General features: G+C 41.6%; 1 protein-coding gene across 4 annotated transcripts in view; it reads left to right on the plus strand.

The window, feature by feature from the left end:
* Positions 1-24,300, plus strand: part of LOC111153921 (ALG9, alpha-1,2-mannosyltransferase) — a 106,802-nt gene that overhangs the window by 18,006 nt on the left and 64,496 nt on the right. For 2 of the 4 annotated variants that reach the window (XM_022513237.1, XM_022513234.1), the window contains exons 7-13: positions 5,445-5,532; positions 5,704-5,809; positions 13,576-13,698; positions 16,497-16,651; positions 19,229-19,358; positions 20,461-20,608; positions 22,024-22,153. In XM_022513237.1, the coding sequence (XP_022368945.1) occupies positions 5,445-5,532; positions 5,704-5,809; positions 13,576-13,698; positions 16,497-16,651; positions 19,229-19,358; positions 20,461-20,608; positions 22,024-22,153 (880 nt within the window). Of the gene's footprint in view, positions 1-5,444; positions 5,533-5,703; positions 5,810-13,575; positions 13,699-16,496; positions 16,673-19,228; positions 19,359-20,460; positions 20,609-22,023; positions 22,154-24,300 lie in introns of all 4 variants that reach the window. The other 2 variants (XM_022513235.1, XM_022513236.1) reach the window with 2 other exon arrangements.

The raw sequence follows: 24,300 nt of genomic DNA on the forward strand, positions 1-24,300 counted from the left end.
TCGGCTCAGGTCATGATCCCAGGGTCCTGGGATCGAGCCCCGCGTCGGCTCTCTGCTCAGCAGGGAGCCTGCTTCCCTTCCTCTCTCTGCCTGCCTCTCTGCTACCTGTGATCTCTGTCAAATAAATAAATAAAATCTTAAAAAAAAAATTTATGTATTAGCGAGTATGCACGAGTCAGGGGAGCAGCAGAGGGAGAGGGCCAAGCTGACTCCCCACTGGGCTTGATACCTGACCTGACCTGGCTTGATCCTTGAACCTGACCTCAGGGCTTGATCCCTGAGATCAAGGGCTTGATCCCTTGATCCCTTGAGATCAGGACCTGAGCCGAAATCAAGAGTCAGTCGCCTAATCAGCTGAGCCACCCAGGCTCCCCAGTCATTAGTGCTTTATAAATGAGAAAAGAGAGTCTAAGAGGGTGATTTTCCTTGAAGATTCTGTTTGCTGGGGCACCTGGGTGACTCAGTTGGTTAAGAGACTGACTCCTGATTTTGGCTCAGATTGTGATCTCACAGTGGTGAGACTGAGTCCCGCGTTGGGCTCTGTGCTCAGCGTGGAGTTGGCTTGAGATACTCTCTTTCCCTCTGGACCCAGGCCTCCTGGACCCTGCCGCTGGTGTGTTGTGCAGGCTGCACCACTCTGTGCTGTGCGTTTCCCACTCACCAAGCCTAAAACCAGACTTCCCTGCGATCTCCAGTTCTTGCCTCAGCAGCTCTTCCCAAGGGCCGTAGTATTTCTCACTCTTCTGTATTCCTTGTTCCTCCAACTTCTGCTCTAGTCTGCGCTGCCTTCACTTCTGTATTATATATTCTTACAATAAAGTAAGCTAGAGAGAAGAAAATGTTCTGTGAAAATAAAGAAGATACATTTACAGTACTGTACTGTATTTATTAAAAACCCCCGTATGTATGTTAACCCACACAGTTTAAACCTGTGTTGTTCAAAAGTCAACTGTAGTAGTATATTTTTATTATAAAAAAAAGTTCCAGGGACGCCTGGGTGGCTCAGTGGGTTAAGCGGCTGCCTTCGGCTCAGGTCATGGTCCCGGTGTCCTGGGATCGAGTCCCGCATTGGGCTCCTTGCTCAGGGGGGAGACTGCTTCTCCCTCTGCCTCTGCCTGTCACTCTGTCTGCCTGTGCTCACTCTGAGAAATAAATAAAATCTTTAAAAAAAAAAAAAAAAGTTCCAGTTTGTATGAGGTGAAGAGAATTCTTTTTTTTTTTTTTTTAGATTTATTTATTTATTTGACAAACAGAGATCACAAGTAGGCAGAGAGAGAGAGGGAAGCAGGCTCCCTGCTGAGCAAAGAGCCCGATGCGGGGCTCAGTCCCAGGACCCTGAGATCATGACCTGAGCTGAAGGCAGAGGCTTAACCCACTGAGCCACCCAGGCGCCCCATGAAAAGAATTCTTAATTCTCTTTTCCCCTAGCCTTATCTTCAAAGATAGTCACTAATACTTTTGTATATATCTTTTCAGAAATTGTCCTTCTGTGTGTAAATGCACACGCATGTATATGTGCATACATATCATAAATTCTTAAATAGAATCGTCCTGTAACTGTATATATCTACTTTTTTTTTTTTTTTTAAGATTTTATTTATTTATTGGACAGAGAGACACACAGCGAGAGAGGGACCCAAGCAGGGGGAGTGGGAGAGGGAGAAGCAGGCTCCCCACTGAGCGGGAAGCCAGGGTTCCATCCCAGGACCCTGGGATCATGACCCGAGCCGAAGGCAGATGCTTAACAACTGAGCCACCTAGGCGCCCCTCTTTTCTCTTTTTTAAATAGGATCATTTCTAGGGTTTCCTTATTAAGCATCACACAGCCTTTTGGAGTAAGATACTTTTAACAGGTTAGGAATGTTGACCCTCAGCAATGTTAGCAAATGCTATTTTAGCATGTAGGGAGATTATTCTCAATATATTGTTGAAATAATCTCAGAATGACTTTTTTGTGTTGTATTATTATGTAACAGTTTGTTTATAATATGTATCTATAAAGTCTTTATGCCTTTAATTTAGCAGTTGTACTACTGTGTATATAAAACTAAAATGGGAACCCTACTCTACCCCAACCTTTAAAAAAATAAATCTTTGGAGCACCTGGTTGGATCAGTCGGTTGAGTGTCCGACTCTTCACTCAGGTCGTGATCCCAGGGTGCTGAGATGGAGCCCAGCATGGGGATCTGCAGGGGCCTGGGTCCTGCTTAAGATTGTCTCTCTCCCCCTTCTCTGTGGCATTCTTTCTCTTGTGGGCCTGTTGCGAGGATTAAGATGTGTAGAATGAGTTTACAGTTCTGGTACATCATCAACACCCAGTAAATGTCAGTGTTGCAAAGCTCCACATGTCCTGCAGTTTATTTACAGGAATGTCCTATCTTAGTATCACATGGGGCTGTCAGACACCTGAGGTCCTGATGGAGGCAGATTTGTCACTCAGGTAAAGGCCTCTGAGAATGCCATACTGACTGATCACCAGCCACTAATTTTCTCTCTTTAGGAGGGCCAAGGTTGTCCTACTTTCAAGTCATCCTGGGGTTGCCCGTGTCCAAAGCCCACAGCTGTCCCCTCTGCATGTGTCTGGGAGCTCAGCCAGGGTACTCCCACCGGAGCAGAGGCCACAGGGGAAAAACTATGTATCTTCTGTGTATGTAGACTTAGATCGTTCTTTGGGTTGCATAGCATTCCATTATCTGACCATAATTTAGCCATTGCCTTGTTGGTAGATACGTAGTTTTCTGTTTTTTGCTATGATGTACAATGCTTCAATGAACATTTTTGTATATATGTCTATACATTTATGGAAATTTATTTATGAGATAAATTTTTAGGAGAGTTGAATGTCTTCTAGAGGATAAGTATTCTAAATTTTCTTAATTTTGCTTTCAAGGCTGGTTTCCCCACCGTCAGTCTTCTATTTTGCATATCATCAGAATATTAAAGATTTTGTGTGAGGCCCTCTTCTATCTCTTCTCCTATCTTTCAGTCATCTTGATGATTCCTGTATCTTAAATCTGGTCCAGTCATCTCATATATATTAGATATTTCCTTTTCTATAGCTAAACATTTACAAAACTGAGCTCGTTATCTTCTGTCTATATCTGTTCTTTTACCTATGTTTCTATCCCAATAAATGGTACCACCATCTACTCAGTGCTGAACCAGGAACCTGAAAATTATCTGTGACTCGTCTCTCTTTCCTGAATATCTTGACTCTGACTACTCCTCTTCACCTCTGCTCCTGGATTACCATACAGCCTGCTAAATGACCTTCCCATCCCTAGGCTTGATCTCTGGAAATCTCTCCATAATCAAACTAGACTTACCGTTCTGAAATGCAAATATGACTATATAGTTCCCTGTTTTGTTTTAAACTCTACAGTAGCTTCCCCATTCCTCTGTGTCACAGAGGCTGGCAGTCTGTCACTGAGGCTGGCAATCTGTCACCTGTGGGCCCAGTCCAGTTGGTCTTATTTTGTACAGCCCAAGAACTAAGAAGTTGTTGCATTATAAAGGTTTGTTAACAAAACATACACACACACACACAGCTGACCCCCACACACAGAATATGCAGCAGAGACCATATGTGCCCTGTAAAGCCTAAAAGCCGAAAATACATACTGTTAGGTCCCTTATTTAATTGTTCATTTTTAAAGATTTTATTTATTTAACAGAGTGAGAGAGCACAAACAGGCAGAGCAGCAGAGGGAGAGGGAGAAACAGGCTCCCCACCGAGCAGGGATCCCGATGCGGGGCTCGATTCCAGGACCCTGGGATCATGACCCGCGTCGAAGGCAGTTGCTAAACCAATTGACCCACCCAGGTGCCCCGTTAGGTCCTTTAAGTAAGAAGTTTGAACCCCCTGCCCTGTGGGTCCAGATTCTAACATGACCCACAAAGTCCTGATCTTCCCTCCTTTTTTACCTCCCCAACCTTTTTTGTTCTTCCGTTCCTTTTACTCTGCACCATTGGCAATGAACTTTGTGAGTTCTCCCAAATACCTCTGGGTGGCACGTTTTGATTGGTGTACCTTTAGCTGAGATAAGGGATTTCAGGATGGCTATCAGTTGACCGTCATTTATTGAAAACTTAGTGTTAGGCACTGCTGACACCTTGATAGGTTCCTGCACTTCCAGAGCTTACGTTTTAGTAGGAAAGACAGACATTGAACAAGTAATTAAAAGTGTGATGACTCACTGAAGGAGAAGTAGAGATGCCATGGAAATGCAACTAATTGGGTGGGAAAAAATGAAAATACAAATGATAATGCAAAAATTTTTTTTTAAAGATTTTATTTATTTATTTGACAGAGAGAGATCACAAGCAGGCAGAGAGGCAGGTAGAGAGAGAGGAGGAAGCAGGCTCCCTGCTGAGCAGAGAGCCCGATGCGGGGCTCGATCCCAGGACCCCGAGATCATGACCTGAGCCGAAGGCAGCGGCTTAACCCACTGAGCCACCCAGGCGCCCCTGATAATGCAAAATTTTGATAATAGAATGTGAAAGTTCATATCCCAGGAGAAATACCTTGTGATAGCACATGGCATTGCTAAATAAAAGAGATGGCAATGCCATGTGAATTCAGAGATGGGAGACATTGGTTCTGCAGAGGGGTCCAGAGCAAAGCCTATCGTTGACATTTGGGTAAGTTCTGTAGTAAGAGGTTGGTGTGGGGAGGGAATTCCTTGTGACTGGAGCATGGGTGAAGACCCCCAACTAGTGTTCTAGATTTGGAGGTCATGGATATGAAGGTGACTATTCATGCAAGAGTGCAAGTACCTACTGAGAAAATGCGTGTAGAAAAAGAAGAGTAGAAGTTTGCTTCTGGGACCGAGGACCATGGTAGGGCACAAAAAAAGACATCTGGAAAGGAGCCCTTGGGAAGAGGCCAGGAAAGAACAGGAGCCAGGAAACCTAGAGGAAGAAGCAGACGCTTTGTGTCAAGTGCTGCGGAAAGACCAAGGGAGGTGAAGGTTGTGAAGAGTTACTGGGTCTGGCCGAGAGGAGATTCCTGTTGACCTTAAGTCCGTCGCATGAGCTTGAAGCCAGGCCTTCAGGAAGAAATGGTGAAGGCAACATACATACGCCACTTGCTTGAAGAATTAGAGCAAAAGGGATAAGCACAAATAGTGTTGGAAGGAGACCTAGCAGAACTGACGAATCAAAGTGTGTAATATTATTAAAATCTTTATAAATCATGGAAGAGATGAACATTCATTTGGCCGGATGGGTATAGGACCACAGGGCACATTCACTTAATGTACTCTGAATGGCCGTTACACTGTATTGTTGAGAAGACATCCTCTCCTCTATCAGCTTTCTTTCCTGACTGTTAACTGCTAGAGACATGTTTTCCCCGTTTAGCATGAGGTATGTGTGAATGACTTGTTTGAGTCTACATTCTAAGTGTTTTATTTAATTTCCTATCTCGTTTCTCTGTTAAATAGTTTACCCATTGCCTTTGATTTGCTGGTCATGAAACACAGGTGGAAGAGTTTCTTTCATTGGTCTCTGGTGGCCCTAATACTCTTTCTGGTGAGTTTTATTTTTTGTTTTGTTTTAAACTTGTAATGAAAGCATATTGATAGGAAAGAGAATATGAGAAATTCATTCTCTTTCTCATTTTGAAGTTTATCCTGTTAGCATTGGGAGCATGTTTCCAGAAGAAAACCCTGCAATTGGTATCTATTTTCTGCTCCGTCTTAGGTGCCTGTGGTGGTCATTGATAGCTACTACTATGGGAAGCTGGTAGTTGCACCAGTGAACATCGTCTTGTATAATGTCTTTACTCCTCATGGACCTGATCTTTATGGTAAGGCCTTAGGGAATCTGGGGAAGAGGAAGAGCGAGCTTCCTTTGCCTGAACTTTGAAATTTCAGCTCAGTTGCTTTATTTCCTCAAATACAGCATTTCTTTGCTGCTAATCTTAAAAGTAAATGACGTTCTGATATAGCACAGTGATGATAAGTAGCCACTAAATATTTCTTCTTGATTAATGTGATTCTTTCAAGATTTGAGAGAGAGAGAGAGAGCGCGTGTGCATGCGTACAAGTGAGTGTGGAGAGGGGCAGTAGGAGAGGGAGAGAAAGATCTTAGACTCCTTCCTGAGTGCAGAGCCTGATGCTGGACTTGATCTCAAGATCCTGAGATTATGACCTGAGCTGAAACTGAGAGTTGGACACTTAACTGACTGAGCCCCTTGATTAATGTGATTTCTGTTAGTCCTGCTGTCATTCTCAGTATGCCATGGCTCTTGATGCTACTTTTTTGAATGAAAAGTTACTTTTTTTCTGTTCTCATTAGAAAACCAGTATGGTAGCTAAAATAGGAAAATAAAAACATTTATAATCCCATTATCTCCAGATAAACAAGCTGTTGTTAACACCTTGGAGTATATTCCTCCAGAGGTTTTGTGGACATGGACACATTTGGTATTACTTGTTCTTTTTAAAATTTGCATTCAGTATCAGGCATTAGGGGAGAAAGTTTGGGAAATGTGTAGACAAAGCAGAGCAAGTGGTAGAGTCAGCATGAGAGGGTGGATAGTTTGGCCAGTTTAGGGTTGAGAGGAAAAAAGTGGGATGCCTTTAGTTTGGGGAAGGCAGACTCCATTTTACACCCCCCACCCCCCGACCCAGCCCTGGGCCTGTGTTATTTGGCCTCTAGGGCATTTGAGTTAGTGACAGTTACAGAGGGATGACCTAGAGATCTTCCTGGTCAGATCTGCCATTTTACGAGACTCTTTTCTCATTAAACATTCTATTGCATTAATTTTCAGAAGGTCTTGAAGCATTTTGTGTATGTGATCATCTTGGGGCTCTGCTGTGAATCGGGTTAATATTACCTTTGTGTTCTTACCCGTTTGAGCCATGCCCATCACTTTTCTGTGCCACTTTGCCAACAGAACCAAGAGATTGGATGAGGAGGTTTAAAGTAAGCGTACGAGTGAGATTTAATTGGGCCTGTTGGGATTTGTGGAGTATTGTCATTGTAGAGGGCAGTAGGTAATAGGTCGAAATTGTGTTTTGTTCCATGACTTGAATTCACAAACCTCCTCGTTTAGAGAATAATTGCTAGGTAAAGGAATTTTAATTTTTTAAAAAAGTTTATTTAAGAAATCTCTACACTCCACATGGGGGTCCAGCTCACAACCCCGACATCAGGAGTCACACACTTCTCTGAGTCAGCCAGGAGCTCCCTAAGTGAAGGAATTTTAAAAGGTGTTACATAAAACTGATGAATTGTTGACCATTATATAAAAAACTAATGATGAACTATATGTTGGCTAACTGAACATAATAAAAAATAAAAAATAATAAAAATGATAAAAAAATAATAAAAATGCTCCTTTAGGGCTGACTCAAGATCCCCAAGGGTGAGGAAGAGCTGCAATTTTAAGCTTTTGCCTCTAGATGTCTCCGTTTAGCTACAGAGAGTTTGTATGTTTTTAATTGCCCCTTGTTTTAGTTGCCTTGTAAAATTTTATTTGGTTCTACAAGTCAATAGAAGGAAGACTCCCCTCTTAGACCCAGATTGCACATTATAAATTGATTTACTGGAATCTCTTGGACGCATAATATCCATTATAAATGGGTGAATAAATGATGTTAATTTCAGCTTAATTTTGGGAAACCGACTTTACCTTTAAACGTTACCTTTTAAACATATTGCTATTTTGATTGATCATTTATAAAACTTTGAGACTATATAAAAGCAGTTGCCGAGATAGATGAGGTTTATAAATCTAGTAATCTGCAGGTTGTCTGGGAGAGCAGAAATGACAGAATCAATTCCGATTTATGTTTCTGGTTTAACAGTGGCCAGGTTGGGGATCTTTGTTTTGCGATCCAGCCTAGAAGTGGCCAGTTTTTTCTTGGATGTTGGCATCTGCCATTCATTTTGTCCAGTGTTTGCCTGGGAGGAGTGCCTGGAGCTCTGTTCTGCCTGCTTTGATGAACTTGGGGGTGCTTCAGTTCAGATGTTGCTATTTTGAATGTACAGGAAGTGATCACTTTCCTGGTGATGGAAAAAGCCCTGTTGGGACAGAAGGCATTATCCTACTGGGCATCGGCAGGACTGATGCCATGCTGTAGTCAGTCAGACTTGAGAGGGTTGTACCTTGATGTAGCATTTTTGTGCTTTTATCTCATCTTTGAATTTGACAGTTTTGGGGTGGGGTTGATGTCCATTCTTTTAAAGAATAACTCCTGCAGAGAAAATACTTCCTCCATTTTAGAAGTAAGTGTTGTTTGTGTATTCTAGGTCCTCAATAAAGATTTGTCATGGTGAATAGATGGATGAACGAATTTGGGAGTATCCATCAGATTATGTTATACCCTGATCGCTCTTCTGTCCTACAGCTGTTTTGTTAGACCTGTTGTGGTGTATTAGGTCAGGATTTTTTTGGTACCAAATAAAAACGATAGGGGTAAAAGTACTTTTTAAAGCAGAGTACTTTATAATTGTCACCTGATCATGGGTGAGTCCATTCAGTAAATAGGAAAGACTGGATTTTTATTTTATTTATTTTTTTTAAAGATTTTATTTATTTATTTGACAGACAGACATCACAAGTAGGCAGAGAGGCAGGCAGAGAGAGAGAGAGGAAAGCATGCTCCCTGCTGAGCAGAGAGCCCAATGTGGGGCTTGATCCCAGAACCCTGAGATCATGACCTGTGCCGAAGGCAGACACTTAACCAGCTGAGCCACCCAGGTGCCCCAAGACTGAGTTTTTAATAAACACTTTGATGCTGTACTGTTGTCACACAGTGAGACAGCCTATCTTTTGTCATGGAAACTCCAGCTCTTTAACTTTGCCTACATATTTGGTACTACTTAGCATTATTTTGACTATTTTGGAAGACTGTCCTGCTCCAAGTGCTTCATTAGCTATGGTAGGCACGTTTCTTATCTGAAAATTACAAACGCATCGTGTTGATAGTTTCTGCCTTCGTGTCTGTCTTCTATATAAGCCAGTCATACTTGAGTAGATAGGTAACTGGATTTTAGCTAAAGAAACATTGAATAAATTGTCTTTGAGCATCTGTGTCTTCATAGAATTTGCTGTCCAATAAGGCTGCCGTCACAGGAATAGGTGATTACAGTCCAATGTATTATGTGCTACAGTAGAAAGATGGGGAATCCTAGGAGCAGATCTATCTGGTGGTGCAAGAAGACTTCTCAGAGGTGGTGGTCCTTGAGCTGAGCCTGGAAGGGAGAGTAAAAGTTTAGTGAGTAGATGCTAGAGGAGTGTATTTTAGACGACTGCAGTGTCCAGTTGGAGGTTCTGCTGAGACAAAAAAAAAAAAAAAAAAAAAAAAAAAAAAATTAAACATTGGATTCTTTTTTTTTTTTTTTTTTTTTTTAAAGTTAAACTAGTTTTACAGTGTTGGCTGATTTTAGGTAGAAACTACACAGGCGTGAACAAGGTAAATTCATTCTCTCTGTTGTGACTATAATATAAACATTTACTCTGTTGTTCCTGGTTTTCAAAGGGACCTTTTGATACTTTCTTGGCCAGAAAGCATTTATTAATGACACAGTCCAGATCTGAGCTGACTCTTGGGAAGCCAGGAGAAAGAGAAGGAGTACATTTTTCACGACTATTAATTACAATAGTTTCTGTTTAGAAAAAAAAAAATGCCTGTTATATACCAGAAATTCTACACAACTGTCTTCTTCCCCTCACAAAATCTGTGAGATAGGCGATATTTATTCTTACTCGCAGCTGTGGAAACCAAGGTGGGGATGGTGGGGGACTTGCACATAATTAATAAGTGGCAGAAATGGGATAAGAGCCCAGGGCTGTCTGACTCCAAAGCCTGTGTTCTTTCCACTGAGAACAACCTCAGCAAAACCCCAGAGTTTGGCAATTGAGATTCTACAGGAGAATAAACTTGCTGAAACAGAGCATGAGTTGGAGGTAGTAGAAGATAAGCTTTGATCTAAAGAAGGGGCAGGAAGTAGATGTACCTTGGAAGGTCCCGTGCACTTAGGCTCGGAGGATGGTCAGGAGCCTTTGAGAAGTTTCAATGGCACGACGCCACGCATACTGGCAGGCTGTCTTTCACAGGACGGGCATTGCGCCACGCTTGTCAAAGAAGGAATATTTGGACAAGGTAAAGAATACTTGGCATTTAGGAAATTTCATGTAGGCATAAAATTGCAAAGTCATAGGCAAAACATCTCTTTGGTGTCAAAGATCAAGACGTGAAATTTCGTGTTGCAAAAATGTGACTGGTCATGGCACTGATTTTGCTTTTACCCTTGTAACACTTCAAGTTTGTAGATGTTGAGGTTGATACGCATTTTTGTGTGGTGAGTGAAGAACCGTGTTCTCTGTGGAAGAGTTCACAGGCCTGGGGAAGCGTGGGAGGATAGGTATGAGAAAGGCCCTTCCCTCAGACGATGCAGGGGGTCTGCTCCAGGATGCCACCTTGCAGCTTAGGAACCGATCCCTGCCTCTTCCGGTGGGTGTTTTTATTCACACCTGTCAGATAGCTGGACGGGACATTTTGGAAGGCAAAGGCTAATGGCCTTGATGAAAAGACTCAAAGTTTCTCATCCTTGCAATGGCAGAGGATGAAGCCCCCGTGAGTCTCTTGAGAGTTGACTGTCAGCCAGAGCTGTCCTAGAGCTTTCATTCTTTCACTAATTGTTTTTGGTGAACCTTGGTCTCTTTTCGCTCTTGGTGTTGCAAATTTGACTTTTATAAGATGATTTACTATAATTTCGTTCTTGCAGTTCTGTAAAATTATAGGTTTATAAAATGGTTTCCTTTCATTCAATCTGGGGAACGGTAAACATTATCCATTCTTCTTTTAGCCTCTTTGAAGGTTCCCTTTAGCTCATTTGAATGGAAGGACTTGAAGCACTTTCCCTAAAGAGGGAGATGGGTGAGTCATTCCCTGCAGAGACCCTGCTTCCAGCTTTCTTTGACTGCACACTTTGCACCAGTTAAATGCGTAGCTTGTCATGCTGACGCATTTTTTTCTGCATAGTTCAGCTTTGATACTTTCTGGGAAATAGCATCAAATATCTCCCTGGAAAGAGATAAAAGGTTTTCCTCCTTTCTCTTTTCAGGCAGGTGTCTTATCAAGTAGGGGAGGACACTGGCTGACAGAATTCACTATTTTTGTCCCTTTTTGCCCTTGTTTTTTTAGGACTCTTGTCTCTTGAACCTTACCCAGTCTTGGCTTATCCTCCAGTTTTTACCCTGTTCTTCCAGGAAGTAACAGTCTATTATGAAATGTTCATAGCCTAGCTGTGGACTTGATCTGTGAGTTCCTAACAGCTAAACATTGTTGAGTTTACCATCTTAATACTTTTGGATCAGAATCTCAGAGTATAAAAGGATAGTCAGCCCTAGTAGGAGGTATAATAAGTTGTGGTAGAGACAAATATTTGCTGGAAATAAAGTGCTTCCCTGTAAAAACAGTATGTATTTGTAAGGCTCAAAGAGAAAGAGGCTTCCCCCCGCCCCACTTTGATGCTTATTAGTATCTGTAAAAGATGATGTGAAAGGTGACATCATTTCTCCTAGTCACTCTGATTTTTCCTCTTAGGCCCAGATTTCCAAAATTTGTTTAGGAAAAAGGCAGGTCAAAGTTGATATTGCTGCTTCCTTACTGGTGGTCAGATGATACAAAAAGCAGCCTTTCTTGGGGCACCGACTCATTCGATTAGTGTCCGACTCTTAATCTCGGCTCAGGTCTTGATCTCAGGATTGTGAGATCGAGCCCTACGCCGGGTTCCTTGCTGGGTGTGGAGCCTGCTTAAAAAAAAACACCAAAAACCAAAAGAAAAAACCCGAAAAGCCCCTCACCAAAACTACCTTCCTGGAAACTGCATTCCTAAAGGACTCAATTTAGGAAATGCGTTGTTAAATATTAATTAAAATGCAGAGAAGATACGTATTTGTATATGAAAATTATAAGTTTTCTGAAACCCAAAGGTTATTTGTAAGGAATGCCAGATATAAATATGCCTCTAATGAACTCGGCCTGGGCCAGGACCTCTGTTTGTGGCCACCATCATTGTATGTAGACAGGAAGGAGTGCGCTTTCCCAAAAGGTGACACACAATTGCAGTTGAGTCTTTCCTCAGGGTACCCCCCTCCCGCTTCTCCCCTAAATGGTTCTAGCATTACGGGGTTGGTTTCTAATCTTATTCTGCTGTGCAAGCTGCAAGAATGTCAGGTTTTTCTGACTCTTCCTCTGCCTCCTGATTACCCTTTTAAGCAGTGCTGATTGCAGGAAATTGCTGTGGTGCAAGGCGTGTGTCACAACACGCAGTGATTAAAGCCCTCAAGTGTCATTCACCGCCTGATTGAAGTAATCACACGGAGGGGAAGAGCAGATGAAAAACCTGCTAAATGTGCAGAGGAGGGCTGCTTCTCATCGTGTGGTTTAAGGATTTTGAGTTAAAGAATCAAAATTCGTGTGAACAAGACTTGTGTTTTCAGTCATTTTGTTTCATTCTGAGTCCTCAATACTAAGCAGGATCGCGGTCTAGGGACATTATTTTCCTAAGGAAAACAGCTTACTGCATTTTACCAAGTGCAGGGTCCCTTGCATACATGACTACAGGATAGTGGTTAAGCATATCAAGGGGGAAGATCCTAGAATATAAGTGGAACACACAGGAGAGACTAAAAGGGGGAAAGGCCTGAATAGCTCAGCCCTGCAAGACTGCTCCCCCCCCCCTCCAGACACCAATCACAAGTCCACAGATGGTCTCTTCTGACCCACCCTGGATGGGAAGTTCCAGCAACCCCCTCTCGGGGTTCAATTAATTTGCTAGAGTGGCTCAGAGAACTTAGAGAAAAATTGACTTAAATTTACCAGCTTATTAGGGAGGATATTATAAAGGATATAAGTGAAGAGCCAGTTGGAAGAAATGCACAGGGCAAGCTTCGTGGGATGGAGCTCAGAACTCCAGTTCTTTCCAGGAGCACCACAATCCTTGCACTTCTAGGTGTTCATCAACCCTAAGTTCTCTGAACCCTGTCCTTTTGGGTTTGTATGGAGGCTTCATTACACAGGCAGATTGGTGAAATCATTGGCCATTTGTGATTGAACTCTATTGCCAGCCCCTGTCTCCTCCTCTGAGGTCAAAAGGGTGGAACTGAAAATTCTAACCCCCCAGGCACATGGTTGGATCCCCTGGCCATCAGTCCAGACCCTTAGGCTACGTAGGGGCTTTCCCCAATTCTCCTAATTAACAGAAGACTCCCTTATTGCTCTTCGATTAGGAAATTCCAAAGGTTTTAGGAGCCCTTTGCCAGAAATGGGGATGAAGCCCAAAAACAAATTGCTTATTAGAAATCACAGTATCACCTCTAAGCTATTTAAATTACCTGGTTGTTCTGGAAAAGTGACCAATCCCATTCTCTTCCCATCTTCTGCTCTTGGGCTTCCCCTGTGTGGCAGAGCCCCAGGAGCTGAGTTCCCATTGTGGACTCATTCACTTGGGGCATCAGACTATCAACATTACCTGAACAAAGAACATTTTGAGTCAAGTGTTGTGAAAGGTGTTGAAGGCATCCGCTAATGATTCCTTATCTGTTTGTTCACTCAGGTACGGAGCCCTGGTATTTCTATTTGATTAATGGATTTCTTAATTTTAACGTAGCCTTTGCTTTGGCTCTCCTAGTCTTACCACTGACTTCTCTCATGGAATACTTACTGCAGAGATTTCATGGTGAGTGGTGTAAGGGATGATAGGTTTTGGGGGAGGAAGAAGCAAATAACAGTGTATACCGAGAAGTGAAAATGATTCTTCTTCTGTTCTCCATTTTCTTCCTACGGAGATGGTTGGCTTATTGAAATGTCAATCTGTACTTATAAATTTATGTGAAGATTTGGTTAATAATTGCAAGTTAAACTGACAAAGGGAGGAACTTTATATCCTTTTAGGTGGGGGGAAATGAGTATAGCATACAGAACCACCCAGGGAGGCAAAAACAGTTCCAGAATCTCAGGAGTCTTGTGTTTTGTTTTTTTTTTTTTTTAAAGTACATGTTGGCATGGAAGATGGCTTAAGATAATAAGTGATAGAGGTAAACGTTCTTTGGGGAATTATTTCAACCAAAAATTTGAAAACTAAACCATACAGGGATTTCCCTCACGTTTGATACTGAAGTGAGAGAAGCTTTGGACTTCCTAAGAAACATTATGCTTCCCTTTGTTCCGTTTTGCTTCTGTGTTTGCCTTATCGTGGAAGGCTTGGTTTGTCATTTATTTTGCTTGCTCTGACTCTCTCTAGTGCACAGCCAGTGTTTTCTCAAGTTGTCATGGATTTGGGCATCTAGTGCCCATGTTTCTTTTATGGAAGACAGATTTGAGCAGAAATTCATATGAGCTTTGGAAAGAGATTTAATTTCAGACTCTTCAGTCTGATTTGGATGCCATATGATCTCCCCATCCCACCCCTCATTCTGCTTTTCTACTATTAATGGTTTATAAGAGTTCACTGTGCTATACTATTCGAATATGAAAGCAGTCATCGATCACTTTTGTTTTAACATGATCATAATGCCATTATCCTAACAAAATCAATAGTAATTCCTTAAACGCTAATACCCAGTTGATATTCAGGTTTCCTACATTGTCTGAAAAACAGCTTTTTATAGTTAGTTGTTTTTTTTAAAGAATCTGAAAGGGGTCTATACTGAATTTAGTGTTAAATTTCTTAAGCTTTATATGAGGTTCTGCCCCCTCTTCTTTTTTCTCCTGAAGATTTCTAAAGAAATCAGGTCATTCATCTTGCAAAGTATCCCACATTTGGATTCAGCTCTTTGTCACCTGGAGGTGTTAACTGATGCCTTCATTCCTTGTATTTCCTAAGGATCACTGTCTTTTGTGAAAAGTAACTTTTTTAACTGTAAAAATACTTAATGCTTGTGGAGAATTTGGAAATACTTGTGATGTAAGTGTAAAAACAGCATATTAAGCTGTTCTCTACAGTATGAATCCAATTTTGGTTTAAAAATATGTAATTTACACACATGGCCACCTAGTAAGAAAATGCTGTTTTTTTCTTTATACTTTCTGTGTATTTTATGGTAGAAAAAATACCCTTAAAGGAAAGAAACAAACAAACAAAAAACAACAAAGAATCAGGAAAGAAATTGGCTATTCCATCAAGTAGTACAACTATAGTTCTGATTTTGTACATTTTATGGAGGACATTGAAAAATTTTAGGCCATATTTTATTTTTTTTAATGTTTAAATATTTAGTAATTTCTACCCTCAATGTGAAACTTGAACTCACAACCCCAAGATCAAGAGTTCCATGCTTTTCTGACTGAACCAGCCAGGTGCCCCAGGCCATATTTTAAAAGTGTATTTGTCTAAAAAAATGCATTTGTTAGCCTTTTAAGTTACAGGAAAAAAAAATTTCATTTTCTTATAATTAAGAAAACTCCAACCTAAAAAATTTCCTGGGAAAGTTTAAGTCCTAAATTATTGCCTAAGATCTCATGGCAAAATCTTAGAGTAGAAAGTTTAAAGGATAAGCTTGGTATTTCAGTTCCAGAATTTTCATCCCTAAAGAGTTTCTAGAGAATTCCAGATAACTTAGGAACAACAAGATGGATATCAGTGACAGTCCTGAGCTGCTCTTCTAAACTTGCTCATTGTAGACATAATGAACACCAGGGGGCGCTGTCTACCTACCCTTTGCCAGTGATTTCTAGGCGCTGCTGATTATCACTAATTGGAGCACAGTGGGGGAAGCCTTCCTGGTGGGTTGCAGGTTTATCACTCAGTGTTCATATACCTAACCATGGGAACTTTCCAGCAGGTGCTTGGGTCTCAGCGCTCATTAAATTCCTTTAATTCTTTCACATGCTTCAAGTATATTTGGGTTCCAATTTTGGGATTCAGAGTGGATGGGTATTGCAAAAGAGGAGAGAAAACGTCATGCGTGTACTTCTTTTAAGAGTGTTTTTATATTTGCATTAAGACAAACTCTTGTGGCTTGGCGAAAGCCAGTAATGGGGGCTTGAGAATCCAGCTTTTTCTTTCCTTTGAGCTATAACTACTTGAACAGACTGATTGGTATACAAGAAAGGAGATCGCAGTATTAAACAGAACATGGGAATTAAAACCCAAGAAAGGAGTTTACATTATGCTTTTGGTTAATCTCAGGAACCTTTAATCTTAGTGGCAGGACTCACTGGAGAGAGAAGGCTTTCTCCATCCAGTGTAGAAATTATTAAGCTCTGTTACCCATTTGCTTGACTTTCATTTGTGTTCTAGCCAAATCCAATATTGTGCCTCCTGTTAGATAGTGGCTGTCTTGGGGAAGCTCAGGAGTATACACCTCTTTCTACTTAACCCCTTTACTACGTCAGAGGAAGTGTGACTACAAGAGCCGAAACATTTTAGGGGGTGCCCTAGGGCGTATTCCTGTTTGTGATCAAGAGAACATTGAAACCAAATGTGTTGTTTCGTTCTAATATGGTGAAAGGTGGATATTTTTCTGTGTCTTACAGTTCAGAATTTAGGCCACCCATATTGGCTTACCTTGGCTCCAATGTATATTTGGTTTATAATTTTCTTCATCCAGCCTCACAAAGAGGAGAGATTTCTTTTCCCTGTATATCCACTTATATGTCTCTGTGGTGCTGTGGCCCTCTCTGCACTTCAGGTGAGTTTCAGGGAAATGGATGTCTGCTTCATTCCATTTCACTTTTTAAATTGGTCATAAAGCTTAAAGGCAAATTATGGCATGCTTCTCCCAAGATGTTTTATCCATGCATTAAACCGGATACAGATCACGTTATTAAAGCTTGATGTATTGGTGGCTTGACTGTTGATCATACTCTTGAGCTGGTTACATATTTGCATTGTTAATTTGTGTGTTAATTTCTTTCTGTTGCCAACAAGAATCCAGTTGCTGTTAAAGGAATTTTACTAAGTCATTGTATAGGCCACCCACAGGATGGTGGTATCACCGCAGAGCTACTGGAATGTCTGTTCTTCAACTCCAAGATCAGATGAAAACTTACTCAAGTGTTTGGGATAACACCAGGCATTTAGCAATATGGGATGCTTTGTGATCCTGGCTTAAAACCTGTCCAGGTCAATTCCTTGTCAGAACTAATCTTGAATATCTTTCTGTGGCCTCAGAAGCCCCAAGGCTCTTTTTTGACCTCTGCTACCATTTGCAACTGGCAGTGAAGAGTAATTAGGGTGACAGTTATTTCTGCCCCTTTAACAGATAGATAGAGGTATAATTTACCCATGTAAAAAGTGTAAAATTGAATCATTTTTAGTATATTCACAGATATGCATAACCAACACCACAGTGAACTTTAGAACATTTTTATCACCTCAAAAGCTCTGTACCCATTAGCTGTCATCCCTGCCCCCCCTTCATATCTCCCGTGCCATAAGCAACTACTAATCTATTTTCTGTTTCTGTATATTTGCCCATTCTAGGCCTTCCATGTAAATGGAATCCTAAAAGTCTTCTGTGACTGGCTTCTTTCATTCAGCAGTATGTTTTTAAGACCTATCCATGTTAGGATGGTAGTTTAAAAAAATTTAAATTATAAAAGTAATTGAACTTTATTGCACATAATTTTTCATTTACTACTTCTTAAAAAAATATTTATTTATTTGACAGAGATCACAAGTAGGCAGAGAGGCAGGCAGTGAAAGAGGGGGAAGCAGGCTCCCTGCTGAGCAGAGAGCCCGATGCGGGGCTTGATCCCAGGACCCTGGGATCATGATCTGAGCCGAAGGCAGAGGCTTTAACCCACTGAGCCACCCAGGCGCCCCTCATTTATACTTTTTAAAAAGATTTATTTATTTGAGAGAGGGAGAGTGTGTGAGAGTAAGAGCCTGTGGGGCATGGGGCAGGGAGCAGAGGGAGAGGGAGAGAGAAACCCAAACAGACTCCTTGCTGAGTGTGGACCCCAATGTGCGGCTTGCTTCCACAACCCTGAGATTATGACCTGAGCCGAAACCAAGTCAGATGCTCAACCAAGTGCATCACCCAGGCACCCCACTCTTAGTACATTTTAAATTAGCCCTACTATCCTAACAAAACCACTTTCCTTCCAGCATTTTTATCTATCATATACCAAACTTTATTAGGGTTGTAATCTAAATGTACATATAACTTTATATCCCTTTTAATAAAACTACATCACATGATTTTCATCTATACCCATCTTTTGAATAAGCGTATATTCTAAATTTGGTATAAAACATTATTGTGTAATATATGTAATATACTGAATTTGACACATGTAATGATGAGATAAAACTTATGGTAGGTTTAGGATGCTTCTTTATTTCAGTATTATAAACAAACAATGCTAGGATGGATATCTTTCTTTAGGTATTTGGATTGTTTCCCTAGGACAGATTGCCCCAAATATGAAGGAGTTTAAACAACCCATGGCACTAACAAGTAAATATTTGCAAAGTTTCACTTCCCCAAAGTTGAGGTCTAGTCTCGGAAGGATAGGAGGAGGTCAATCTAACGGGAAGGCGCTCAAAGATTGTAGAATTGATGCATGTATGTGTATATTGTAATAATATTCCTCTAGTTTGTAAAGCAATTTAGCAGATAATTAACAGCCTTTTCCTGATGGTCTGTGAGAGGACTCCTTTTTTTCTTGTTTGGTCAAGAGACATTCTGTTGATACTAAAAACTGATGAAAACTTCTGAATGAGAAAAGTAAAGATGAAATACTCGTTATATCAAAATAGAGACACTTCATATATCAAAGCAAATTGCCGAAAAGCACTTTTGTTGGTTTATTTATTTATTTATTAAAAACAATTTTTTTTTTAGGCCGGGTCCACGCCTAGCACAGGGCTTGTACTCCTCATCCTGAGATCAAGAGTCACGTGCTCCACTGACTGAGCCAGCTGGGTGCTCCGGCACTTTTGTTTGAATATTAAAAAAAAATAATAAATTATTAGGACCTTAAGCACTGGAGAGGTTTCCACATATTTATCCTATGAAGCGGGTGAGAATTCCTCTGGAGGGACTGACCAGTAGATAGTCTTGACAGAGTTTGTTTTCATCTTAGAACTCAGAGTGGGTACCTCACTGAGTGTTTGCAAATGCTCAGACCCTTCACAGAATGTCTGCTGCTGCTTCCTCCCTCTTGGTGTTAGGATGTTTTACAGCCGTGTTATGTATATTCTGCAAGTTCTTTTTTTTTTTTTTTTTTCCCTCCTTCAATACAGTTTTCTTTCCTTCTAGAAATGCTACCACTTCGTGTTTCAGCGATACCGCCTGGAGCATTACACGGTGACGTCAAACTGGCTGGCCTTGGGAACACTCCTTCTGTTCGGGCTCTTGTCCTTCTCTCGCTCTGTGGCGCTGTTCAAAGGTAGATGCACAGAGAACATCTTACCCCAACTCACGAGGCACTTCATGTTGGGTTTTGATGGACACGTGGTGAACACAGTTCAGCTTCGGCCGAGAGAAGGACTGTACTCTAAGGAGAACCCGTGGACTTAATATAGTGACGGGGATATGACTTCTCTACCTTAAGATCAAAGAGAAGACTGAGAATTCTAGAAGGAATTTGTGACTGACTATAACTTTTTTTTTTTTAAAGATTTTATTTATTTATTTGTCAGAGCGAGAGAGAGAGAGAGAGAGCGAGCACAGGCAGACAGAATGGCAGGCAGGGGCAGAGGGAGAAGCAGGCTCCCTGCCAAGCAAGGAGTCTGATGTGGGACTCAATCCTAGGACGCTGGGATCATGACCTGGGCCGAAGGCAGCTGCTCAACCAACTGAGCCACCCAGGTGCCCCTATAACTTTTTTTTTTTTTTATTTTTTTAAATTTTTATTTATTTTTTTTTTAAAGATTTTATTTATTTATTTGACAGCTCACAAGCAGGCAGAGAGGCAGGAGAGAGAGAGGAGGAAGCAGGCTCCCTGCCGAGCAGAGAGCGATGCGGGGCTTGATCCCAGGACTCTGAGATCATGACCCGAGCCGAAGGCAGCGGCTTAACCCACTGAGCCACCCAGGCGCCCCTATAACTTTTTTTTTTTATTCTTGGTTTTTTTTTTGTGGTTGTTGCTATTGTTGGGTTTTTAAAGGATGCTTTTTCATTCTGAAGGCTGAATTAAGGAAGCTTTGAACATAGGAAACAAATTTGGGGCCCAAGTCCTATGATTATATTCTTCCTGTAATCATTATTTGGATCCAGAGGATTAAAATGTGCTCAAAGAATAGAAGTTAAAAAGGCAGAAGGGTGTAGAGAAGGGCAAGAAAGCAAAGCTATTTGGTAGAACAGGGTCTCTGCTGTGATCATCTTACGAGCTGTAGAGACACTGTGCACCAGTGGGGCAGGCTTCCTTCTACGTTTGCTGGGAACCTTCACACTCTTCCATTATGCACGAGTTATAGGGGACATTCACAGGCATTATGATTCAATGTCAGCCTCTCATCTTTGATTTCACAAACCTCTCTCCCTTCCAGGGTATCACGGACCCCTTGATCTGTATCCAGAATTTTACCGAATTGCCACAGACCCAGCCATCCACACTGTCCCAGAAGGCAGGACCGTGAATGTCTGTGTAGGAAAGGAGTGGTATCGCTTTCCCAGTAGCTTCCTTCTGCCTGATAAGTAAGTTTTCCTTTAATTCCCAGAGTTTTATTTTTTATTTTTCTATTATTTATTTATGTATTTATTTGTTTTTTAAAGATTTTATTTGACAGCGAGAGAGGGAACACAAGCAGGGAGAGTGGGAGAGGAAGAAGCAGGTTCCCCAGTGAGCAGGGACCCCCACATGGGGCTCGAGCCCAGGACACTGGGATCATGACTGGAGCTGAAGGCAGATGCTCAACAACTGAGCCACCCAGGCATCCCCTAATTCCCAGCGTTTTAAATCAGGGAGTAAAAATAGCAGTTCTGTGGCAGTGTCTCCTTAATTTTTCTTCCATGTTTGGATTTTTCACAAAAAGTTGTTGAATAACTGACCATTTCAGAGTTTTTCAGAGCTGTGAGATCTGCAATGTGCAACCACAGCCCATGTCCAGTAGACTGGGTGCCGTGTGTGGCCACGCACCCACTCTACCTGGAACCATGGAGGTCCAGGGACTTCTAAAAACACTTGAGGCCCTAGGCTTCTAGTGGCTCTTATTGAGGATCCATATGTAAATTTCAGTAATCATCTGGTATTAATTCACTTCCAGAAGTGGTCTAGAAACTAGTTGGAAGAGTGTTTTTAGAGAAGAAATGTTTGTCATCCAGCAATAGTGAAAGTTCTTTACCAGCATGTGGATGCTGGGGAAAGCTGTGATTAAGGTAATTGTGCCACTTGCCTTCGTGCTCTCTGTTGTTGGATGATAGCACAGGCTCTGGAGTTCCGTATGTTTGCTTAATTCGGATGGAGAAGGTCCTATTTAGGGAAAAGGGAAGTCGGGTTAAGATGAGTCATGTTGTTCCATTTGGGGATTGGCTTCAGCAGCTTAGCTGGTGGGGGTATCTTGGGTTGACTGAAGATCCCGTGTCAGTCATTAATCATTAAATTAAAATGTTGGGTTTTCTTTTTTTGAAGTATTAACTAACATTAGCCTTTGCCTTTTGCCTTTGCAATAGTTTCATAACTAAAGATACTTGTGAGAATTACTCAGGGACAAAGTACTTCTCCCATAGTGTGTTCTTGCATTTCCCTTTTTTCCTACCTGATGAATTTGCTTTAATTTTGTTAAGTCCTTCTATCATGTGATTACTGGTGATAAATGGGGATGCTTCTCTGGTAGTTTGATGGAAGGACCGTTTGGTTGCAAATTTTAGTGCTAAGAGTTGGCAGAATGGGTTGAGAATCCCTCTCGAAAATTTCCCAACGATGTTGGAATCAATCATGACCTTTGCCTCCGTGTTCCCTGGTGGAGGTTTTAGCAGAAATACTTTTTTTCTCCAAGCGAGATGTTTTTCACATGAATTTTTTTTTTTTTTTGGCTTGTTTATTTCAAGTACATTTAGCAGTATGGGCCCCCTGTGTTTTTCTTACTCTCCCTTATTTGTGTTTCTGACAGTTGGCAGCTTCAGTTCATTCCATCGGAGTTCAGGGGTCAGTTACCAAAACCTTTTGCCGAGGGACCACTGGCCACCCGAATTGTTCCTACTGACATGAATGACCAGAACCTGGAGGAGCCATCCAGATACGTAAGGACAACCCTTTCCTTTTACCACTTGAAAGAAAGTTCTAACCCTACAATCTGTTGGCATGCACTTTGGAAGCTCTAGTGAAATGGGAATTTCTTAGAGAGTGATTTCTTTAGGGTAAGGGATATAACAGCTTTCGTTGAGAAAGATAGTAATTTAAAAAAAATTTTATCTTAAAATTTCCTTTTATTTTCTATGTGAAACACACAGTTCAATGTATTTTCCAAGCTGGTCTGGAAATTTTCTTACGTTGAATTCGAATCATTTTGAAACACATTCTGAAACTCGTATCATTCCCTGGCTCATTAAAATATTTGGTGGGGAACTTTCAAGTTCTCAGTAGACCTTTGACCTAATTATCAGTGTGTTCCGGTTTGAGCAAATGGACGTCAGTGATGGAGGCTGCTTTCCTGGTGAGTGCGTGGTGCAGTCTGTGTCAGGGTCGTGCTCTTCCACCCAGTCAGCTTTATGTACCCCAGGATCCCGTGTGGTTTTATTTCAGTTCCTTCGAAAGATGACACTTGCGCCATTTGATACTTATAAAATCTTTGATTGTCCAAAAGGTGAGCGCAGTAAAGATACTGTTCCTGGTTCCCAGAGACCGTAGATGAGTATTTTATAAAGTTATTAGCACTTTTTTTGGCATCCTGTCTTTTAAAGAAACATTTAACGGTTTAGATGTCAAACCCATCTTGGGTAGGTGTTCCCATATACTTCCTCCATGAAATGGGATATGGTATTGTGAAGTGCTTCTCCGGCCACACGTGGCCTTTTGTCTCCCACATGGAGACCCCCGGGGCTTATGAGGGGGAGTCTTACTGTGGGAGTTTAAAACATAAGCCATGGAAAGGGCCATTGTCGGATACATACTTGGCCTGGCCCCCTGCGAAGGTAAAATCTGTGTTCCATCAAGGGGTTTATGTGAGAGCTTTTTTCCTAACTTTAGCTTCTGATTCCTGGAGCATTGAAAATACCCCAGGATGGGGTAAACTGTTGTTGGTCATTTTTGTTTTAGCTGCAGATACTCTTCTGACAGCAGGCCTTTTTGGGGATCACCGTGAGTACACTGGAGAGTCAGACGGGTAGGCGTGCACACTGTGACGGGGAGGGAGACACACAAACTGACAGTGGTGTTGTCATAGCTGTGTTTTAGGAAGAAGTAGCATGGAGTAGTAAAAAGGAGCATGGACTTTGAGTCAGGTAGGCCTGTGTCCAAGTCCTGGTTCCGGTGCTTACTTTGGTGATCTTGGGCAAATGAGTTAACTCTTTTTTTTTTTTTTTTAAAGATTTTATTTATTTATTTGTTAGAGAGAGAGAGAGCATGAGCACAGGCAGACAGAGTGGTAGGCAGAGGCAGAGGGAGAAACAGGCTCCCTGCCGAGCAAGGAGCCCGATGTGGGACTCGATCCCAGGACGCTGGGATCATGACCTGAGCCGAAGGCAGCTGCTTAACCAACTGAGCCACCCAGGCGTCCCAAGTTAACTCTTTATTTAACTAATTTGTTTCTATCTGTAAAATGGGAATAATGGCACATTTGGAAGATTATAATGAGCTTAGATATTCTATCATATCTATCCTGTCATATCGTATTAGCATAGTATGTACGTAGATTTTCCCACAAATGTTCTTCATCTGATAATGCTATATCAGATGGATTGGAGGTCAAGAAACCTTAAGAGGATTTATAATCTGCTTGAATCTATCTCTCCTTCCTTCCTTTTCTTGTTTTCCAGCCTCATTTTTGTCTGCTCACACTCATCATTGCCCTTTCCATCCCAGTGACTTTGCTTATCTTAATGACCAACTGTGCCTAGACTACCCTTGCCTCCCTCCTTATGCCATCAGAACTCTCTTCCTGTCTGTAGCCTTTCCCACCTACCTAAGCTCATGGTGAGCTGTGCTCCTTTAAATGCCTGAAATTCTCAACTCTGCCTCTCAGTTAGCCATTCATTTTTGTCTTATGTTATTTACGTATTTCTGATATGTATGTCCTGGGCATACTGTGAAGAGAATGCCTGCAGCGCTTCTTCTGTATTCCCCATAGCATCTGGGATAGTGCAGTAAGTCTAGTCGTTCACCTTCATGTGCTTTCTGAGTGGGGAAATGTACACTTCTCGTCATTGGGACAGTGATCTTGAGAGAAAGC

Source organism: Enhydra lutris, unplaced genomic scaffold (assembly GCF_002288905.1).
Source record: "Enhydra lutris kenyoni isolate GAN:26980312 unplaced genomic scaffold, ASM228890v2 scaffoldscaffold34, whole genome shotgun sequence".
Lineage (NCBI taxonomy): Eukaryota > Metazoa > Chordata > Mammalia > Carnivora > Mustelidae > Enhydra > Enhydra lutris.